Here is a 20,848-nt window from a genome sequence, read left to right as displayed (position 1 = left end):
TAATGCTTTGCAGTCCCTGATTTATGTTTTAGCAGATTCTTCATTTGAAACAAATGTCCATAGAAGGTGCTTTCTTTGTCAATACACAGAACTTAAGCAAGGGTACAATCAATATGGTCTCCTGGAGCCTCCAGTAATGGTGATCACAAGAGACAGCAAGAAGTAAGGGTACGTGAACCAAGAAGACCTTGAGAAATTCTTGGACACTTTGGGCTGGACTCTCATAGGAACCCAACCATTCATTATAAAACCAACCTCGAATAAAGAACACAAGCGACCAAGAAGACACAGAAACCCAGCAAAAGACATACACATACATACACACATATGGTGCACAGATACACGAGGATCTGTACCCCCATCATTAATCTCTCCTCACACACAGATTGCAGAAAGCTGCCATCAGCACTTTCTAAGTGGAGTTTCCTGTCTCTGTATCTGATATATAGATCCCTCCCTAGCGGCTCAAGAGAAGCAGCTCATACCCGAGTACCTCTCACTGCTTCCTGCTGCTCTGAGAATCCTTAGCATCATTGAAGGCTCCGATGACATTGAGGAGGGCTCCAAGAAGGAATCAGACCTCATCTACAGGTATTTCTGATGCATTCTCATAATACAGAGGGGATTAAAAGTCATCTGAAGGCAATGGTTAGTGATATGCAGTCTGGACAGGGGAGCTGAAGACCCCCCTCTTTTATCTAGTAGTGTGCCTGATGCGTTCTGTCCAGAGTAAATGAATTATAGTCTGTACACGGTCTGTGCAAGGCACTGATGGAATCACACCTAATCGCAGCACACGCAACTCAGCAGTCAAATTTGCTGCTATGTTGCACAGGTGAGAAGGAAAAAAGAGTTCAGAGCTGCATCTGTGACAACTGACCTGCTGCTGCTGTCGTACCCTGTTCTGTTGCTCTAATTAGGCTACCTTGCACGGTGCACAGATTTACACTATGGTGCAGAGGTGAGAGTGTGCTGGATAGCATAGGATTTGTAGTAGAAGCAGACCCTTCCAGTGAAGGATTCCAATCATTAGGGCGTGTGCTGTGCACTGCCACACACATGCAATCAGAAGGTGTTTTGGTTTTTGGGGAAATATATACATTTCCTCTTCTTAACTCCTGTTTCTAAGAGTTGTTAGCTTTAGACACAAAGCCTCATCTAATGAATTCAATAAATCGTGATTTTCATAAAAAATGATGAAGGTTTGGGCTGATCCATCAAACTAACACCCCAAGAACACCCCCTTGGCGCAAAGCGACACAGAACAGAGCAAAGAGGTGGTTTTTTGGGGGAAAAGGGCATCTTTCAAGCACAAAATGCCTGTTCCAATGGAAAGTGAATACCAATCTCTCACTTTGCACCACTTTGTGTCACTTTATAATGGAGCAAAGTGTTAGTAAATCTAGGCCTAACAGTGGCATGGTACCAACTTTGGTGCACAGAGTGAGTCACGGTCACAGTCCAGAGCTGACACCGGCTGACTGTTACTGAGTTACTGTGACACACACAGGAAGTGACTGGCCAGTCTTTGTAGACACTGCGAGTCACTGACTTGTCATGGCGCTGACTGATAATGACATGGTACCAAAATATATAGCTTTTTAAAATATTAATCTGCATATGTATCAACCCCACAATAATGTCTGGCAAAATCTTCTCAGTGTATGTTCACCTTCTATGTTGGTAGTTGATATTTTGTGCAGGTCAATATTCCTATATTTGATATTTTAATATACATCCACTGACAATCAGTGACTAGTTGTGATGTACAATGAGACAGCAACTCATTCTTGGCACACACTGACAATCAGTGGTTCGCATTGGCACACACTGAGAGGCTATGGTGGACACTGTCATAAACTGAGAGGTGATGGTCAGCATTAGCACACAGTGAGAGCCTATGGTGGACATTGGCACTCAGAGAGGAAATGGTCAGCATTGGCGCACACTATGAGGGCATGGTGAACACTGGCACACACTGAGAGGCTATGGTCAGCACTGGCATAAACTGAGAGGCTAAGGTGGACACTGGAATATACTGTAAGCGATGGTCAGCATTAGCACAGCTGAGAGGGCATGGTGAACAGTGGCATAAACTGAGTGTCGATGGCCAGCATTAGCACACACTCAGAGGCTATACTCAGCATTGGTGCCCAGTCATGTACACCAGCACAGATGGCCCAGCTGTGGAAAACACCAAATCTCTCTAGTCAGCCTTGAAATTAACTGAGTTTCCATGGTAACAGTTTATACAGATTGACAAACAGTTCAGGTTTTGCACGTACAATGAGCCAGAGTCCATAAATGGTACGTAGAGTGAGTCGCAGTCCAAAAATGGCACATAGAGCGAGTCCCAGTCCAGCCTCATATATGGCAGCTGGATAAGACTCTTGCACTGAGGCACAATGCAGACTTGGGGAGTGCACTAAGTTTCAGTCCAGATGTGTCACGCACTGAGGGTCACTGCAGCCACACAGAGTCACTGACATGTCTTGCATCAAACTGAGACTTACTTCCAGCCTTGGCACATACACTAAGGGTCACTCTCCTTTCCTCACAGATTCCTGGCTTCAGCCAATACACTCTAATCAGTCTTGGTGCACACTCAGATTCATTGTTTAATCTTGGCATATCCTGATAGCCACTGGTCGATCTTGGCAAATAAGTAGAGCCACTTACCTCTTGGCACACACTGAGAGTCAGTGATCAGTCTTGGCACACACTGAAACTCAGCGACTAGTCTTGGCATAAATTGAAACTCAGTGACCAGTCTTGGCAAACACAGAGGGTCATGGCCAATCTTGGCACACATTGAGACTCTGTGACCCATCTTGGCACACACCGAGACTCAGTAACTAGTTTTGGTACAAACTGAGACTTCGGTGGCCAGTCTTGGCACACACTGAGACTCAGTGATGAGTCTTGGCACCCACAGAGACTCAGTGACCAGACTTGGCACACACCAAGACTCAGTGACCAGACTTGGCACACACCAAGACTCCGTGGCCAGTCTTGGCACAAATCACAACTTAGTGACCAGTCTTGGCACTCATTGAGACTTAGTGACTAGTCTTGGCACATGCTGAGACTCAGTGACCAGTCTTGGCACACACGGAGACTCAGTGATCCATCTTGGCACACACAGAGTCTTAGTGACCAGTCTTGACACACATGGAGACTTAGTGATCAGTCTTGGCATACACTGAGACTCAGTGACCAGTCTTGACACACACTGAGACTCAGTGACCAGTCTTGGCACACACCAACACTCAGTGACCAGTCTTGGTACACACAGAGACTCAGTGACCAGTCGTGATTAATTGAGGATATTATTACAAGGCGTCCTATGACAGTGTACTCCAACTACAGGCAGGTGATCTACTACCTACCCCGATCCTAAAGAAACCCAATGCGGATCCCACGGACCTTCTTAACTTTTGCCCAATCACTAACATCCCCACCTTGGCAAAACTCTTGGAGAAATGTGTGCTTGACCACATTTGCCATCACATTGGCCATTTCCAACTCCTTGATCAATGCCAATCTGGTTTCCGCCCAGGTCATAGTACAGAGTCGGCGCTACCGCACGTCGTGGATGATGCGCTTAGAATGCTGGATCACACTGAGTCGTGCCTACTGATCCTTCTGGACCTTTCGTCAGCATTTGATACTGTCAAACATGATTACCTAATTGACCTCCTAGAGCACAGGATGGGGCTGTCAGGGCCGGTATTAAGCTGGTTCTCGTCCTTCCTTCAGAACAGATACCAAAGCTTCAAGGTGAACCAATCCTTGTCCCACCCTGCACCATGTCACCTTGGGGATGTTACAAGGGTCAACATTGTCCCCCCACGCTCTTTAACCTGTTTATGGGGCCTCTGACAGAAATCTTAAAATCATCCAGCATTTGCTATCTTACGTATGTAGACGATACCCAACTATACCTGAAGATCGCCTCCCCGAAGACATCCAGTCCCTCAATTCAGTCCTGCTGGAAACACAAAGATGGCTGACATGCAATCACCTAAAGCTAAATGCTCTTAAAATGGAATTCCTACTGATCTCACCCCACAACCATTCCCTCATCATGGAGCAATGGTTGAATCAGCTGACTGCCCTTAACTGCAGACCGCACCTGGTAGATTCGACATCATCTCTGGGCATCATTCTAGACAAAGGCCTGAACATGCAGAAACACATCAGTTCCCTCACCAAAGGAGCGAACTTCCAACTCAGCTTACTTAGGAAGCTCAAACCCTTCCTTCCTGCTCTTGACCTAAAGGTTGCTGTTCAAGCTTTAGTGATCTGAAAGCTGGATTATGGTAGTGCAACACTTTGTGGCCTGCCCAGAGTTAGGACGGCTCCTCTTAGGGCTACCCTCAACTCTGCTGTGAGGCTCTTAAGTGGCACAAAAAATACCACCACATCTCTCCGGACTTGTGGGAAGTGAATTGGCTGCCATATGAAGCTCGCATACAGCTCAAAATTGCATGCATGGCTCACAAAGCCATCCACATCAAGACGCCGTTGTACCATGCGCAGAAACTGGGACTCTCCTGTGGTTTTAGAGCCTCCAGAAGCGCCATCTCCCTTTTGCTTAAACCTCAAAAATTCAACAACAAAAAAGACCTATAACCAAGCGTTCTCAGGGATGGCTCCGAGGATCTGGAACTCCCTTCCCCCTGAAGTCAGGGTGAATCCGTCTACTGTCTTCTTCAAAAAAGAAGTCAAAGGGCTACTGATGAAGGCTTTTCTGCCTTAGCCTGGCACCTTCCTCTGATTCCGGGTCCATACCCGTTGACTTTCCCCAGCCACCTTGTTCATGAGTCGGTCGGGCAATTCTAGACTGTGATCTTTTTGCTCCCTCTGTTGTTTATGATGTGTTTTGCTGTGCCTTCATGAGATTGCTGGACAATTTTCAATTTGAATTTGTCGTTTTGGTTATTCTGTTTTGTATCCTTATTACCTTGTGATGCATAATCTGTAAAGCGCTCTGATACCCTCGGTGGTCATGTTCGCGCTATATAAAACTTTCAAAATAAATAAATAAATACTACCACATGTAAAGTTAAATGAAGGATTCTGTGATTTCTTCCCCAGGTGGCGAGGAGATGCCTCATTTAAGGACGCAGGCGATAACCCTGGGAGTGATGGTTGCAGTCAACGTATTCATAAACATCGTGCTCTACCGTCTGGGTAAGAAGTGTGGAGTTGACTTTCAGACACCCTAAGACCTCCCATGACATGTGAAAGGGCCTCTCTGCCTCAGGTATGATTAGAAAAACTACAGATGAATAGAAATAGAGGCTCCTGATTCAACATTGTAATCACAGAATTACAGTGAGGAGGTGGCCGGCGGCCTCAGCAGTAATGTCTTAAACAATGTTTAATATGTACATTCTGTTCATAAGCATGATAATGATGAAGATGATGATTACGTTTCTGAGTGCTGAGAGTTGTGGAAGGCGCCTGAAGGGGGCGCCGTGGTCAGTGATGAGGATGATGAGTCAGGGAGGTTTGCTGTGAAGAGCTGTGGAAGGCTCCTGAAGGGGGCGCTGTGGTCAGTGATGATGATGATGATGATGCATCAGAGAGGTTTGTTGTGAAGAGCTGTGGAAGGCTCCTGAAGGGGGCGCCGTGGTCAGTGATGATGATGATGATGAGTCAGAGAGGTTTGCTGTGAAGAGCTGTGGAAGGCTCCTGAAGGGGGCGCTGTGGTCAGTGATGAGGATGATGAGTCAGGGAGGTTTGCTGTGAAGAGCTGTGGAAGGCTCCTGAAGGGGGCGCCGTGGTCAGTGATGAGGATGATGAGTCAGGGAGGTTTGCTGTGAAGAGCTGTGGAAGGCTCCTGAAGGGGGCGCTGTGGTCAGTGATGAGGATGATGAGTCAGGGAGGTTTGCTGTGAAGAGCTGTGGAAGGCTCCTGAAGGGGGCGCCGTGGTCAGTGATGATGATGTGTCAGAGAGGTTTGCTGTGAAGAGCTGTGGAGGCTCCTGAAGGGGGCGCTGTGGTCAGTGATGATGATGATGAGTCAGGGAGGTTTGCTGTGAAGAGCTGTGGAAGGCTCCTGAAGGGGGCGCTGTGGTCAGTGATGAGGATGATGAGTCAGGGAGGTTTGCTGTGAAGAGCTGTGGAAGGCTCCTGAAGGGGGCGCCGTGGTCAGTGATGATGATGTGTCAGAGAGGTTTGCTGTGAAGAGCTGTGGAGGCTCCTGAAGGGGGCGCCGTGGTCAGTGATGATGATGATGATGTGTCAGAGAGGTTTGCTGTGAAGAGCTGTGGAGGCTCCTGAAGGGGGCGCCGTGGTCAGTGATGATGATGATGAGTCAGAGAGGTTTGCTGTGAAGAGCTGTGGAGGCTCCTGAAGGGGGCGCCGTGGTCAGTGATGATGATGATGAGTCAGAGTGGTTTGCTGTGAAGAGCTGTGGAAGGCTCCTGAAGGGGGCGCTGTGGTCAGTGATGATGATGATGATGAGTCAGAGAGGTTTGCTGTGAAGAGCTGTGGAAGGCTCCTGAAGGGGGCGCTGTGGTCAGTGATGAGGATGATGAGTCAGGGAGGTTTGCTGTGAAGAGCTGTGGAAGGCTCCTGAAGGGGGCGCTGTGGTCAGTGATGATGACGATGATGAGTCAGAGAGGTTTGCTGTGAAGAGCTGTGGAGGCTCCTGAAGGGGGCGCCGTGGTCAGTGATGATGATGATGATGATGTGTCAGAGAGGTTTGCTGTGAAGAGCTGTGGAGGCTCCTGAAGGGGGCGCCGTGGTCAGTGATGATGATGATGATGGTGATGATGGTAAAGATGGTGATAATTAGGTCTGGGCGGTAAGTTTCGTTCCGCTCGCGGAATTTGCGATATTTTGAAATTTTTGCGTTCCGCGGAGAGCGCGAAAATGTCAAAACTTTTGCAACCTGCCGCGAAACGGAGGATTTTTCTTGTTCGCGCTTTAAAAATGCATTCTCGCGCGCGCGGTCGCAACTTACCGGGTCCCTGTGTTCGCCGAAGAGTTTTCCTATCCGTTCGCGTGCACCACAAGATGTTGGATTGTTGATAGCCGGTGGCGCTATTCCGTGAGAGTTTGCGATCGCGAACACGTCATTGCGATCGTGAACAGGAAAGAAGCATCGCGAGCAAGATGGTCGCACCCATTAGCTACCGCATGGGCAAGTTGGATATATATTTTCCCACGAGCACGCAAAAACACATTTCTAACGGGCGGGAAAAGCAATCTCCGCATCTTCGCGAACGTTTTGCATGCTCGCGGAGATTTTGCGCAATTTTGCGATAATGTGCTAAAGTCAATTTCGCAAATTCCGCCCACCCTTAGTGATGATGAAGGTGGTGATGATGATTATTATTAAGTATTACGAGCGCTGAGAGTTACGGAAGGCTCCTGAAGGGGGCGCCGTGGTCAGTGATGATGATGATGAGTCAGGGAGGTTTGCTGTGAAGAGCTGTGGAGGCTCCTGAAGGGGGCGCTGTGGTCAGTGATGATGATGATGATGTGTCAGAGAGGTTTGCTGTGAAGAGCTGTGGAGGCTCCTGAAGGGGGCGCCGTGGTCAGTGATGATGATGATGAGTCAGAGAGGTTTGCTGTGAAGAGCTGTGGAGGCTCCTGAAGGGGGCGCCGTGGTCAGTGATGATGATGATGAGTCAGAGTGGTTTGCTGTGAAGAGCTGTGGAAGGCTCCTGAAGGGGGCGCTGTGGTCAGTGATGATGATGATGATGAGTCAGAGAGGTTTGCTGTGAAGAGCTGTGGAAGGCTCCTGAAGGGGGCGCTGTGGTCAGTGATGAGGATGATGAGTCAGGGAGGTTTGCTGTGAAGAGCTGTGGAAGGCTCCTGAAGGGGGCGCTGTGGTCAGTGATGATGACGATGATGAGTCAGAGAGGTTTGCTGTGAAGAGCTGTGGAGGCTCCTGAAGGGGGCGCCGTGGTCAGTGATGATGATGATGATGATGTGTCAGAGAGGTTTGCTGTGAAGAGCTGTGGAGGCTCCTGAAGGGGGCGCCGTGGTCAGTGATGATGATGATGATGGTGATGATGGTAAAGATGGTGATAATTAGGTCTGGGCGGTAAGTTTCGTTCCGCTCGCGGAATTTGCGATATTTTGAAATTTTTGCGTTCCGCGGAGAGCGCGAAAATGTCAAAACTTTTGCAACCTGCCGCGAAACGGAGGATTTTTCTTGTTCGCGCTTTAAAAATGCATTCTCGCGCGCGCGGTCGCAACTTACCGGGTCCCTGTGTTCGCCGAAGAGTTTTCCTATCCGTTCGCGTGCACCACAAGATGTTGGATTGTTGATAGCCGGTGGCGCTATTCCGTGAGAGTTTGCGATCGCGAACACGTCATTGCGATCGTGAACAGGAAAGAAGCATCGCGAGCAAGATGGTCGCACCCATTAGCTACCGCATGGGCAAGTTGGATATATATTTTCCCACGAGCACGCAAAAACACATTTCTAACGGGCGGGAAAAGCAATCTCCGCATCTTCGCGAACGTTTTGCATGCTCGCGGAGATTTTGCGCAATTTTGCGATAATGTGCTAAAGTCAATTTCGCAAATTCCGCCCACCCTTAGTGATGATGAAGGTGGTGATGATGATTATTATTAAGTATTACGAGCGCTGAGAGTTACGGAAGGCTCCTGAAGGGGGCGCCGTGGTCAGTGATGATGATGATGAGTCAGGGAGGTTTGCTGTGAAGAGCTGTGGAGGCTCCTGAAGGGGGCGCTGTGGTCAGTGATGATGATGATGAGACAGAGAGGTTTGCTGTGAAGAGCTGTGGAGGCTCCTGAAGGGGGCGCCGTGGTCAGTGAGGATGATGATGAGTCAGGGAGGTTTGCTGTGAAGAGCTGTCGCTGATGAAATGTGAAAGTGCTGTGAATACCGGTGCTGACTCCGACTGACTGAAATAAGAGCGCCCGCATTCAGCGGGGCCTATGCACAAATAATTCATCTTAGAACATACCTGATAAACTAAATTGTCTGACCAGCCAAAGATTCAAAAGTGGCACTTATGAAATAGAATACTTAATTTGTTGAGAGTCCAATAAACCCTCTCCAAAGGTGTCTGGGGATCACCAACCGCAAGAAAGCATTTCAAAAATTGTGACAATGCAGAGAATGTTCAGCACAATTGCCCTAAAATGATGCTGAGCTGACTCAACACGTCATGAAATAACAGCCTTAGCAGCAAGTGTTCTCTGGCACCAAGGAGCAATGGTCAGCCCACTGGGGCAGAGGGCGGAAGGGGCAGTGGTCCCCACTGGGGCAGAGGGCGGAAGGGGCAGTGGTCCACACTGGCTTCAGTTCCGGAGCGGCCCCACGCCTGACCCTCAATGGGCGGATTTGCGTGAAGAACTGAGCAAGATGATGGTGTTTTGTGTAGCAAACCTCTGAGGGATCGCGGCACCTGTGGAGATGGGTCCATCTGGGGTCATGAGGGCACAGGCAGGGGCAGTTCTTAATTTGCAAAACAAATACGTGTCAGGGGCTTCGTCATGCAGATTGCTCCACTCATTGCCCCTGGAAACTCTGCCAATGACAGAACTAACCCAGCTATAAACGAGCACACTCCTACAAGCATGACCATTCAGACTATTTCAGCCCCCCAAAGCTATCAGAGTGGCTTGGGCGGCAGGAATTAGTCATTTATAATGTATGTTGAATTAATAAATAACTGCTGTTCTCATCTCTGACTCAGACAAACAGCGCCACCATGTGGCAGCCTGTCATAAGTGCCTTTGTGGACAATTAAGTACCAGTGCTCAGCACCAGAAACCCCCGTCTGAAATTAAGCTCTTGGCAGAAGTAAGTACACATTCTTGGTAGTGTCTCTCTGGGGCGGATCAAGCGACACTGCTGGAGGCAGAGGCCTGAAAAGGACATTATGCAGCAGAGAAAAAGTGGGAGATAGATGCTGCCTCTGTGACATGAGGTGTGTGAGCTAAAGTGAGATGAAGTGAAGGAGGCATATTTATAACTGATAATTGAGAGATAAGTCATGATGATACCTCCAGTGGACTCACAGATTGACGCTTAGATAAACTGAGATCATAAGCCTGACATGATGCTCCTGTGAGGCTGACATGATGAGCACCTCAGACTGACATGAGCCGGACATGGTCTTTATAGTGGATGAGAGGCGCCACCAGTGGTCTAGGCAGGATGTCCTCGAAAGGACCCTGTGAACCCGCTCCACTGAGAAAAATTATGAAAGTACCTCAATGGGAACAAACCTGAGAATTCAGGTTTCAAGATATTACTCTACTTTTTGGCCCTCCACTTTTTCATACAGGCCCATCAATCTTATGTTATTTTGCCACGACCTGCCCTCTGCATCCTCCGCACGCTCCTCAAAGGTGCAAACCTGCTCATGTAGTGTATGCAGGTGGGTCTGCATGTCTTGTGTCTGTGGTTGGATAGTTTTTAGGTTAAGTGAACTCTGATGGAGAGTTTCCGATGATCGTCTCTCAGTAGCTGAGATCTGTTGCTACTGCATCTATTTTACACAGTCGGTGTGCCCACGAGAGTGACCCTTTAAAGGGGGAATAGGAATCCAGGGGTCCCAAGCCATCCCAAGCACCATGAAAGGTGGACCAGCGGCTTCTAGACAGGCCTGTCCAGGAACAGCACATTTTCAGTGATAGGATGCACACAGGCAGAGTGCGCACTGTCTGTAATACGGGTCCAGAATGGTATTGGCTCCAGATGCTTTTCAGACACTTAAGACCTTCAAGAAAGAAAGTTCCACGGTGTCTTCACTCTTTCATTGGTGCGGATTTACAAGTTTCACAAATTCTCAAAGTTTTCCAACAGTACTACTGCAAAGGTTTTGTCAATTTTTAATTACGACCATGGAAAGGCATTTCAGCATGTGTAATTGTACTTAGCATACAATCCTGCATAGAAATATGCCCTGGCATGAGACCAGTTGGTCTCTCTTTATTTTCCTTTAAAGGATTTTTTCCCCTTGGTAAAGCCCCTTCACCCCACCAGTTTTGGATGTTTTCCCTTCCGTTACTGTGCAGGAAATGGATTTACTCCTGTCTGTACCATGGGGAAAATTTAATGTTTGACGAATTGTATTCTGTCCGTCAGGGTGGCAGAGGACAATACGTCCGCCATCCTGATAGAGCACTGTCTGTCAAATTTAGAGATGACCACCGGCCCAGCAGTCCTGCATTACAGCCTTTCCATTCAAGGTCAAAAGGTCTGGTAGATGGCTGCTGTTAGATTGAACTGACATCCACAAACGTTTTAACATTATATCAAAAAGAAACTTCCACACTGGGAGATTGTTAGTGAAAACACAAAAACGAAGGATCCCCAGCACCTTGGAAGTTTGCTCCCAGAGTGTGGGGGACACTATTGGATTTTTCCATTCCCCACTGCCAGATTGTTCCTGGTAGCGACGGACTAGAACAAGCTTTTGCAATGCAATAGGTTTTGCATTCACATGAGTTTCAGCTAGTGGCACTGCAAATGACAATGCATTTTATTTATGTTTTGGGTTTTAAAAGATAAATAAAAGGCATTGTCATTTACAATACTAATAGCTTAAACTCTAACAAATGCGAGACGTATTGCATTGCAATAAAGGGCCTTCTCGACTGCTTGTTATATTGTACATATCAGAGGAAGAGACCGGCCTGTGACCTCTTCAAAGTAGTGATAAACAGTGCAGTGAAGCAGATGTGTAAGTGTTGTAAACTATACAGACACAAACTGTAAATTGAGAGTTGCATATGATCCGAGCTATAAACACTAACAAAGTGATCCAACACCTTTCGCTCTGTGATTAAACTGTTGCGGCACAGGAGGAACAGTGGGAGGGGGGGGCTATTTCCTGCCCTCTCCGTGATTTGAGTGTGCAGTGTGGCATTATGTAATGTCATTGCTATCATTAGCCTAATAAAAAACACTCCAGCTGTAGTAGGGCCTCTCTTTACCTCCCGGTGCAGGGCGGGCTGTGCTTTATGGAAGGAATGTAGGGAGGGATGGTCTCAGCTGCAGCTCCGGCCTCGTGCAGAGCCCCTGATTTTACTAGTGAGTGAGAGGCGCTGAGGTGGTGGTATTGGTGCTATTGGTGCTATTGGTATTGGTGGAGGTGGTTTCGGTGGTGGTAGTGGTGGTGGTGGTATTGGTGATGGTAGTATTGGTGGTGGTGGTATTGGTGTAGGTGGTATTAGTGGTGTTGGTACTGGTAGTGGAGATGGTGGTATTCGTGTTATTGGTGGTGGTGGTATTGGTGTTGGTGTTGGTATTGGTGGTGGTATTGGTGGTGATGGTATTGGTGGTAGTGGTGGTATTGGTGGTGGTGTGGGTTGTGGTGGGGGTATTGGTGGCATTGATGGTGGTATTGTTGGTATTGGTGGTGGTGGTATTGGCGATGGTGGTGGTATTAGCCATGGTCGAGGTTTTGGTGGTGGTATTGGTGGTGGTATTGGTGTTATTGGTGGTGGTATTGATGGTGGTATTGGTGGTGGTATTGGTGGTGATATTGGTGGTGGTGGTGATATTGGTGGTGGTATTGATGGTGGTATTGGTTGTATTGGTGGTAATATTGGTGGTGGTGGTGTTGGTGGTGGTGGCATTGGTTGTGGGAGTTGTATTGGTGGTGGTGGAGGTGGTGGTATTGGTGGTGGTATTGGTGGTGGTGTTGTTGTTAATAAAACAGGATTTTGAAAACAACCTGTCAGGTGGCTTTAGAACAGATGACATGTAACAGAGATGTGCTGTTGTCACCTTCAGAACGGTGATGGATCAAACCCAGATCTGTTGACTGGGTGAGAGTGTTTGATTGGTTCTGATGCTCCGTCCATCACCACCCCCTTTTGTACCTTCAGCATATAAGCACAGGATTATGTGCTACATGGAATTCTCATGACTTAATTCGCTAATCATTGCTAAATTCATTTTACTTGGGGTGTTGAAACAGACGAGATAATGCTGGATTAAAGTGACTGAAAGCAGATGCCCCTGTTATGGGGGCAGCAGTGCTGCTTTATAAAACACAAGCGGTTTCAGCTGAAGCAGCGCAGGTCCGGCCTGCAGTAAGACAAACTCAATAAAGTAAATAGTGCTTACAGACTAAATAACAGGCCCCGTGAAACAACCGAAGTAAAAGGGCCAGTAGCCAAGGGAGGGTACAAATGAAGACAAGGCCATACTAAGGAGGGACTAACAAGCCTATTAACGAATCCGAAGACAGCATTTACGAAAGACAATGATACAAGCCAATGGGCGCGCTTATCTCCCATACTCTACTACAGCAGTCTCCCAGAGCGAGCAGCGCATGCGGTAATGCTAAACTCGACCTAAAAAAGCTCAGCAGCTGCTAGAGGAAGGGAAGTCTCACATGCGATTTACACAGCAAACCCGGCAGACACAGGAGGCAGCTCAGTCTCCAGTACAATAAAAGGAGCTGGGGAGTAGGGGCCTACGAGGAGAGGCGCTGGCCACACTGGAGTGGCCGGGAGATGGGCAGGAATGGCGGTCTGAGCCGTGGGGCACATGTATTGGTGCGGTGTCCCTGGATACGGACGCCTTCCAGGTCGCAGTGGGCAGCATGTCCGGGTCACTGCATCTGCCATGAACATGATGCTTGTGGTGTCCTTTTAGGAGCTCATGAGTAGACATGGGAGAAAAATACAGGAAAGCCCACTCCCTTAGTACATGCAGAAATGCGACTCTTTCTGGCCTTCACTAAGAGCAGAGCTATGCCAGGCCATTTGGCTGGCAGTCAGTCTAGATTTTTTTTTAATTTAGCGCCTTCTCTGCTGCGAGGCTCTGGAGCACTATTAGAGGCGTGTGTAATTGAGTTCTGGGAAATCTAGGCAAAGAGAGAGACAGTGAGAGATAGAAAGAGAGGGGAGCTGAGAATAAAGAGAGAGAAGAACAGAGAGCGAAAGGGGTGAGAGAAAAAGAGAGGGAATGAGAATAATAAAAGGAGAGAGCCGAGGATAGAGCAAAGAGAATGGAAGGAGAAAGAGGGGGAGAGGAAGAATGAAAAAGAGAGAGAACGCGGGATTGAGTGGGGGTTTGAGGTAAAGTCAGGAGTTCAAAATTAGAATTTTAAAAGGAATACATACACATGCATGAGGCACGAATGCTGGGGGAGCAGGGGATCATAGGAATGTATCTAATCGGCTAAAGAGAAGATAAAAAATGAAGTTAATAGGGAGAAAGCAAGAAGGAATAAAAGAGATCACAGAGCTGTGTCTGCTCTCAATTATGTGAGTGTAAAATAAATAATCCAGTAACCAACAAACAAGGCAGTCAGCATAGAGACTTCACAGCCCTTCAGGGCCCTGAGAAAAGCAACCAGGGGCAGCGTGAAAATGCGCCCAGGACTGGCACAGGGCACCTGGCAGCAAACAGGGTGAAATTCGAGTTGCATGGGAGCCGAGTCAACAAGCACGAGTGCTTGAAAAGTGAATGGGAAACAGATGGCCCCTGCGCGCTGCTGCTCGCTCACGCAAGGATGCCAGCACAAGCACGAGTGCTTGAAAAGAGCAGATGCGTGCGCTGCCACACTAATGGGAAACAGATGGCCCCTGCGCGCCCCTGCTCACTCACGCAAGGAGGCCAGCACAAGCACGAGTGCTTGAAAAGAGCAGATGCGTGCGCTGCCACACTAATGGGAAACAGATGGCCCCTGCGCGCCCCTGCTCACTCACACAAGGAGGCCAGCACAAGCACGAGTGCTTGAAAAGAGCAGATGCGTGCGCTGCCACACTAATGGGAAACAGATGGCCCCTGCGCGCCCCTGCTCACTCACACAAGGAGGCCAGCACAAGCACGAGTGCTTGAAAAGAGCAGATGCGTGCGCTGCCACACTAATGGGAAACAGATGGACCCTGCGCGCCGCTGCTCGCTCACGCAAGGATGCCAGCACAAGCACGAGTGCTTGAAAAGAGCTGACCAATTCCAAAAAGGTCATCTCCTACAGCTTGTGCGCTGCCTAGGCGAGACATATGGGTGGCACATTCTTCTCTGTTCAAGTAACCAAAATATGGAAATCTTTACCCCTCAACATAAGATCCACTGACAACCATGCAAACATGTAGAATAATTATGTTTAAAAAATAAATACATTATAAAAGATTTATGTGCGACACTTCAAAACCAGAGTTTATCAAATGCGTCTTTCCTCCCAAAAAATAATATATATATTATATGCACTATCCTATTTCTCACCCTGTACCTCTATCAATATATTTAATCTACATATACTTACTTCCTTTATCCATCTATAAACTTTCCATGTACTTATGGTTCTGTATATTTATTGCATTCTTCTAATTCAGCATATCCAATGCACTACCCTATTTTCACCCTATAACTCTCTCAAAATATCTTCAACCTCAACTCTCTGACTCATCTCAAACCTCTTTCCACTACTCTTTCCAATGCACTAGCCTATTTATCGCCCTATACCTCTATCAATATATCCACTACCACCACTGTCTCATTCATCCTAAACCCCATACCACTACAATGATCCCCAAAATAGCCCTTTCTAGACTCTCCCCTACTCTACCCCTCCTTGCACCACCTGACACCTCTTTTACTATACCGATTCCCCAAAACAAGCCTTTCTAAACTCTTCCCTCAGACTCTTCCCCGCCACATCCCTTTTTTACTCATCTCAACCCTCCCACTACTGCTAGGAACTCCCAAAAAAAAAGAAAAAAGTCTAAAGCATTCACTCTTCTATCCCTCCACTATCCTTTTTAATGGAAATAGCAGACTAACATGTCCACATCTCAAATTTCTTATTTCTCTATACTAATTCACAACTAATCCTTTATGGATTCCGGAGTAGCATGCTACTCGCACTAAAAAGCTCTTCAACACCCTATTAGGGACGAACAAGTGCTATATATACTATATATGTATATATATATTACCTACAGGCGGTCGCCAGTAGGTAGTTATAGTTACAACCTAGTTTCCATAGGAAAAGCATTTTTTGATTTGATAATAACTTTGGCGTCTTTTGATGAATCTTTGCGAAATTCTCCCCAAAAAAAGTCTATCTAGGTCAGCTCCTATCCTGAAGGTTTGGGGGTGATTCGTCAAGCGGGGGCTGAGAAAAAAGGGGGTCACAAAACACGTTTTCCCATGTTCATTTCAATCGGAAATTTTGCGACGAGCTACAGCCCGAACTGCTGTATGGAATTACCCCAAATTTGGCAGAAAGGTAGAGCTTGGTTCAGAAAGCGACCTTTTTTTAAATGGTGTAAATCCGTTCAGTAGTTTTTGAGAAATTCAAAAAATAAGAGTCAAAAAATCAATTTGCAATAGGAAACTTTGTGCAAGGCTACAGCCGAAACTACTGAACGGAATTACCCCAAATGTGGCACAAAGGTAGTGCTTGGATCAGAAAGCGACCTTTTTTAAATGGTGTAAATCCGTTCAATAGTTGCTGAGAAATTAGAAAAATAAAAGTTTCGATATATGGGCAGAGCCTAAGTACCGTGTACGAGCTTCACTGTGATTGGCTGTCAACACTCCAAACCAGGAAGTGTTGGCAGCCATCTTGTGGCTCGGTAGAAGCGAGTCACCAGAAAACAGAGAAACAAAGGTAAAAAAACAAGAGAAGGGGGCAGGGTAGAAACACCCTGACCCCCTAGGCCTGCTCAGGGGGTCCCAGAAGGACCCCCAGGACCAAAAAAAGATATATATATGTTTTTTTAATTTCGGCACGTTTGCACATTGGTGAAGGGAGGGAGCGGGGCCTGACATAGCAAGTGTGCAAACGCACCCCCTGGCACATGTAAATTGGGGGATTAAGACCCCTTCAATCTTGAGGGTCCCTGGGGAAAAACTAGCCCACCAGGTACTTCCATTATGCACCAGGGAGCTGCTTGCAGAGAGGTGTTGAGAGGCCACGCCCCTTTTTATACTTCTCTGCAATGCAGCTCTGTGGTGCTTACTGGAGGTAGCTGGTGGGCTAGTTGGCCCCCAGGGACCCTCAGGACTCAAGGGGATTTAATCCCCCAATTTACAACGCTCCAGGGGGCGTGTTTGCACAGTGGTGCAGGGAGGGGGCATGGCCTGATGTGACAAGTGTGCAAAAGTGTGTCTCGTTTTAAGTTGGGGGATTAAGTCCCCTTGAATCCTGAGGGGCCCTATGGACCAACTAGCCCACCAGGTACCTCCAGTAAGTGCCAGGGAGCTGTGTTGTAGAGAGGTGTTCAGAGGCCACGCCCCTTTTTACAGCTCTCTGCAACGCAGCTCTGTGGTGCTTACTGGAGGGACCTGGTGGGCTAGTTGGCCCCCAGGGACCATCAGGACTCAAGGGGAATTATTCCCCCAACTTAAAACGCGCCAGGGGGCACATTTGCACAGTGGTGAAGGGAGGGGGCGGGCCTGATATGACATTTGTGTACTTATGCAATCACTCCGCAAAAACCCAAACACTTATAAATCCACCATGCACTCTCCTTGCAGCACTCTAATCATCCAGTTACTACACATGTACTCATGCAATGACTCTTGCACTAACTCATGCACTGCTACAATACCCTGAGCAGTACCCATTCAGTCCAGCCATTGCCCTGTCACTACCCATGCACTCCTCCAATCATCCAGCGAGCACCATGTACTTATCCAATCACTCCGTCAAAACCCAGGCACTTATAAATTCACCCATGCACTGTCCTTGCAGTTCTCTAATCATCCAATCAGTACCCATGTACTTATGCAATGACCCAGGCACTAACACATGCACTGCTACAATCCCCTGTACACTACCCATGCAGACCTCTAACCACCTACACAGTAGTGATTCACTCCTCTAATTATCCAGGTTATACCCATGCACTCCAGAAACCCCTCTGTCACTACCCATGCACTCCTCCAATCAACCATCCAGCATCATGAACTTATCCAATCACTCCGCCAAAACCCAAGCAGTTATAAAATCACCATGCACTGTCCTTGCAGCACTCTAATCATCCAGTCACTACCCATGTACTCATGCAATGACTCAGGCACTAACTCATGGCAAATACCGAGGAGGTCATGCTAATCACAGGGGTACCCCAACGCATAGTGTTCCCTAGTGTATGTAGGTGTTTTCACTGTATTCTAAGTGTATTTTAGCAGAGCACTGGCTCCGGTCCTGATTAGTCAGAGTCAGCTACCACCAGTACCCATCAGTAAAATGTTGGGGACACAGGAGGACTTTTTGCTCCTCTGTTGGTTCTTTCTGCAAATCTCTTGCTTCTTCGTGCACTTTTGTTTGTCTTTCTGGACTTCTGTTGACTCTTTCAGCATGTGTCTTGCTTCTTTCTGCGCTTTTCTTCCTCTTTCTTCACATGTCCTACCTTTGTAGGCATAGTTAGAAATTAGCATTTAAAAAAACATTGAAATTCACTCAAAAAAAACATAGGTTTCAGGCCCGTTACAGTTAGAAATTAGCATTTAAAAAACCTTTGAAATTCACTGAAAAAACCATAGGTTTCAGGGACGTTATAGTTACAAATTAGCATTTAAAAAACCTTTGAAATTCACTGAAAAAAACCATAGGTTTTCAGGGACGTTATAGTTACAAATTAGCATTTAAAAAAACCTTTGAAATTCACTGAAAAACCATAGGTTTCAGGGATGTTATAGTTAGTTGTACATTTCACTCGTACAAAACCATAGAAATTTCATCGTTATACTTAGTTGAGCTAACTATAACTTACGCCCCAGCAATGCACTGCTGATGACGTCACATATTACATCATTCATCCTATGTTTTTTTAGTGAATATATATATATATTTATATATATATATATATTCACTTACAAAACCATAGGTTTCACACATGAAATTCCCCCGTTATAGTTAGTTGAGATAACTATAACTCGCGCGCCCGCAATCCTCTGCTCATGACGTCACATATTACATCACTCATGACATGGTCAGTGGCATCACTCATGACATCACTGATGACATCATCCTTGTGATAGAGTGGCGGTCGCGCGAGTTATAGTTATCTCAACTAACTATAACGGGGCAATTTCATTGGTTTTTTACGAGTGAAATATCCACCTAACTATAACATGTGTGAAACCTATGGTCTTTTAAGTGAATTTGCAAGGTTTTTTTAAATGCTAATTCCTAACTATAACGTGTGTGAAACCTATAGTTTTTTCAGTGAATTTGTATGGTTTTTTTAAATGCTAAGTTATGTATGTCTTGTTATTTTTTTTATATATTTATTTTTCAATAAACTACATATTAAATTTTTTTAAATTTTTTTTTATGGTTTTTCACCGTGCACGCATGGTGCGCGCACCCCCGCGATTTAAAAAGAAACAAAAATTTAAATGTTTTTTTCTGCCTTCGGGGTCCTTCAGAAACCCCCTGACCAAGGCTAGGGGGTCAGGAACTCTCTACCCTGCCCCCTTTTCACGTTCACCACCTTCCTTTTCCACTCTCGCACTGAAACCAAACAAAATGGCGGCCGACACTTCCTGATTTCGACCGATTCCAACGTTGACTGACATGTAACAACCAATCAAAATTACGCTCGCGCACATTAAATGCAATTTTCTCAGGAACTACTGAACAGATTGACTCCATATATGCAAAAGGCACTTCCCTGACCTGAGGACTACCTCTCTGCCAAATTTCAAGTAATTCTGTTCAGCCGTTCGGGCTGTACCTTCGACTAAAGGTCCTATGGAAAAATTCATTGGGACCCCCCTTTTTTCTAGGCCCCCGCTTGATGAATCACTCTGAGACTTTCAGGGTAGGAGCTGAGCGGAGCGCCCCATTAGTTTTGAAAATTTCGTGAAGATTCGTCAACCGGCGCCAAAGTTATTCAAAATAGAATTTTTAGATTTCCTATGGAAACACGGTCCTAACTATAACTATCTACTGGCGACCGCCAGTAGATAATATATATATATATATATATATATATATATATATATATATATATATATATATATATATATATATTCACTGAAAAAACCATAGGTTTCACACATGTTATAGTTAGCGGAAATTTTACAGATAAAAAACCAATGAAATTCCCCCGTTATAGTTAGTGCAGGCAACTATAACTCACGCGACCGCAATCCTCTGCTGATGCTAATACTGTATTTAGACACTTATTTGCCCATGTCTTCTTCCATACATTTTTAGCTATACATATATTACAAATATTTTTTTTTCATAAAGACACATATGTCATCAGCAGAAGATTGCGGTCGCGTGAGTTATAGTTGCCTGCACTAACTATAACGGGGGAATTTCATTGGTTTTTTATCTGTAAAATTTCCGCTAACTATAACATGTGTGAAACCTATGGTTTTTTCAGTGAATTTGCAAGGTTTTTTAAATGCTAATTCCTAACTATAACGTGTGTGAAACCTATGGTTTTTTCAGTGAATTTGTACGGTTTTTTAAATGCTAAGTTACTTTACGCCATTCGTGGCGTGCGCGCCCACTTAACGCAGTTCGATCCGTGCGCGCACGGTGCGCTTCGCGCACCGTGCGCGCACAGTGAGCACGCGGTGCGCTTCGCGCACCGCGCGCCCACTTTACGCAGTTAGTGCCGTGCATGCACGGTGGGCACGCGGTGCGATGACAAAGCAAGAAAGCACGTCAACAAATCTGTTTCTGCTTTCCTCCGTGACTATGGTATGGGTGCCATTTACCACAACAACTTGCGTTATGACATGCAAGACATTTATAGAGGAGATGGTGTGCACTTCAATGATGAAGGGAACAGAGTCTTCCTCTTGAACCTTAGACTCTGCATCGGTACTTACTTGTAGGTACCACTAAAAAATCATTTCATAAACACAACGGCTCTTTTTAGAGCCCCCTAATATCTAAACACTTAAATCT

The 20,848-nt window shown here is 46.5% G+C and overlaps 1 protein-coding gene across 2 annotated transcripts in view; it reads left to right on the top strand.

The window, feature by feature from the left end:
* Nucleotides 1–480: 480 nt before the first annotated feature.
* The window catches only part of LOC146813553 (E3 ubiquitin-protein ligase TRIM39-like), an 87,006-nt gene continuing 66,638 nt past the window's right edge, over nt 481–20,848 (top strand). For both annotated transcript variants that reach the window (XM_085614773.1, XM_085614772.1), the window contains exons 1-2: nt 481–591; nt 5,101–5,196. In XM_085614773.1, the coding sequence (XP_085470899.1) occupies nt 546–591; nt 5,101–5,196 (142 nt within the window). In that variant the 5' untranslated portion in view covers nt 481–545. The remainder of the gene's footprint in view (nt 592–5,100; nt 5,197–20,848) is intronic.

Source organism: Triturus cristatus, chromosome 7 (assembly GCF_964204655.1).
Source record: "Triturus cristatus chromosome 7, aTriCri1.1, whole genome shotgun sequence".
NCBI lineage: Eukaryota > Metazoa > Chordata > Amphibia > Caudata > Salamandridae > Triturus > Triturus cristatus.
The sequence above is the reverse complement of the archived record's forward strand: the minus strand, read 5'-3'. Positions and strand labels throughout refer to the sequence as shown.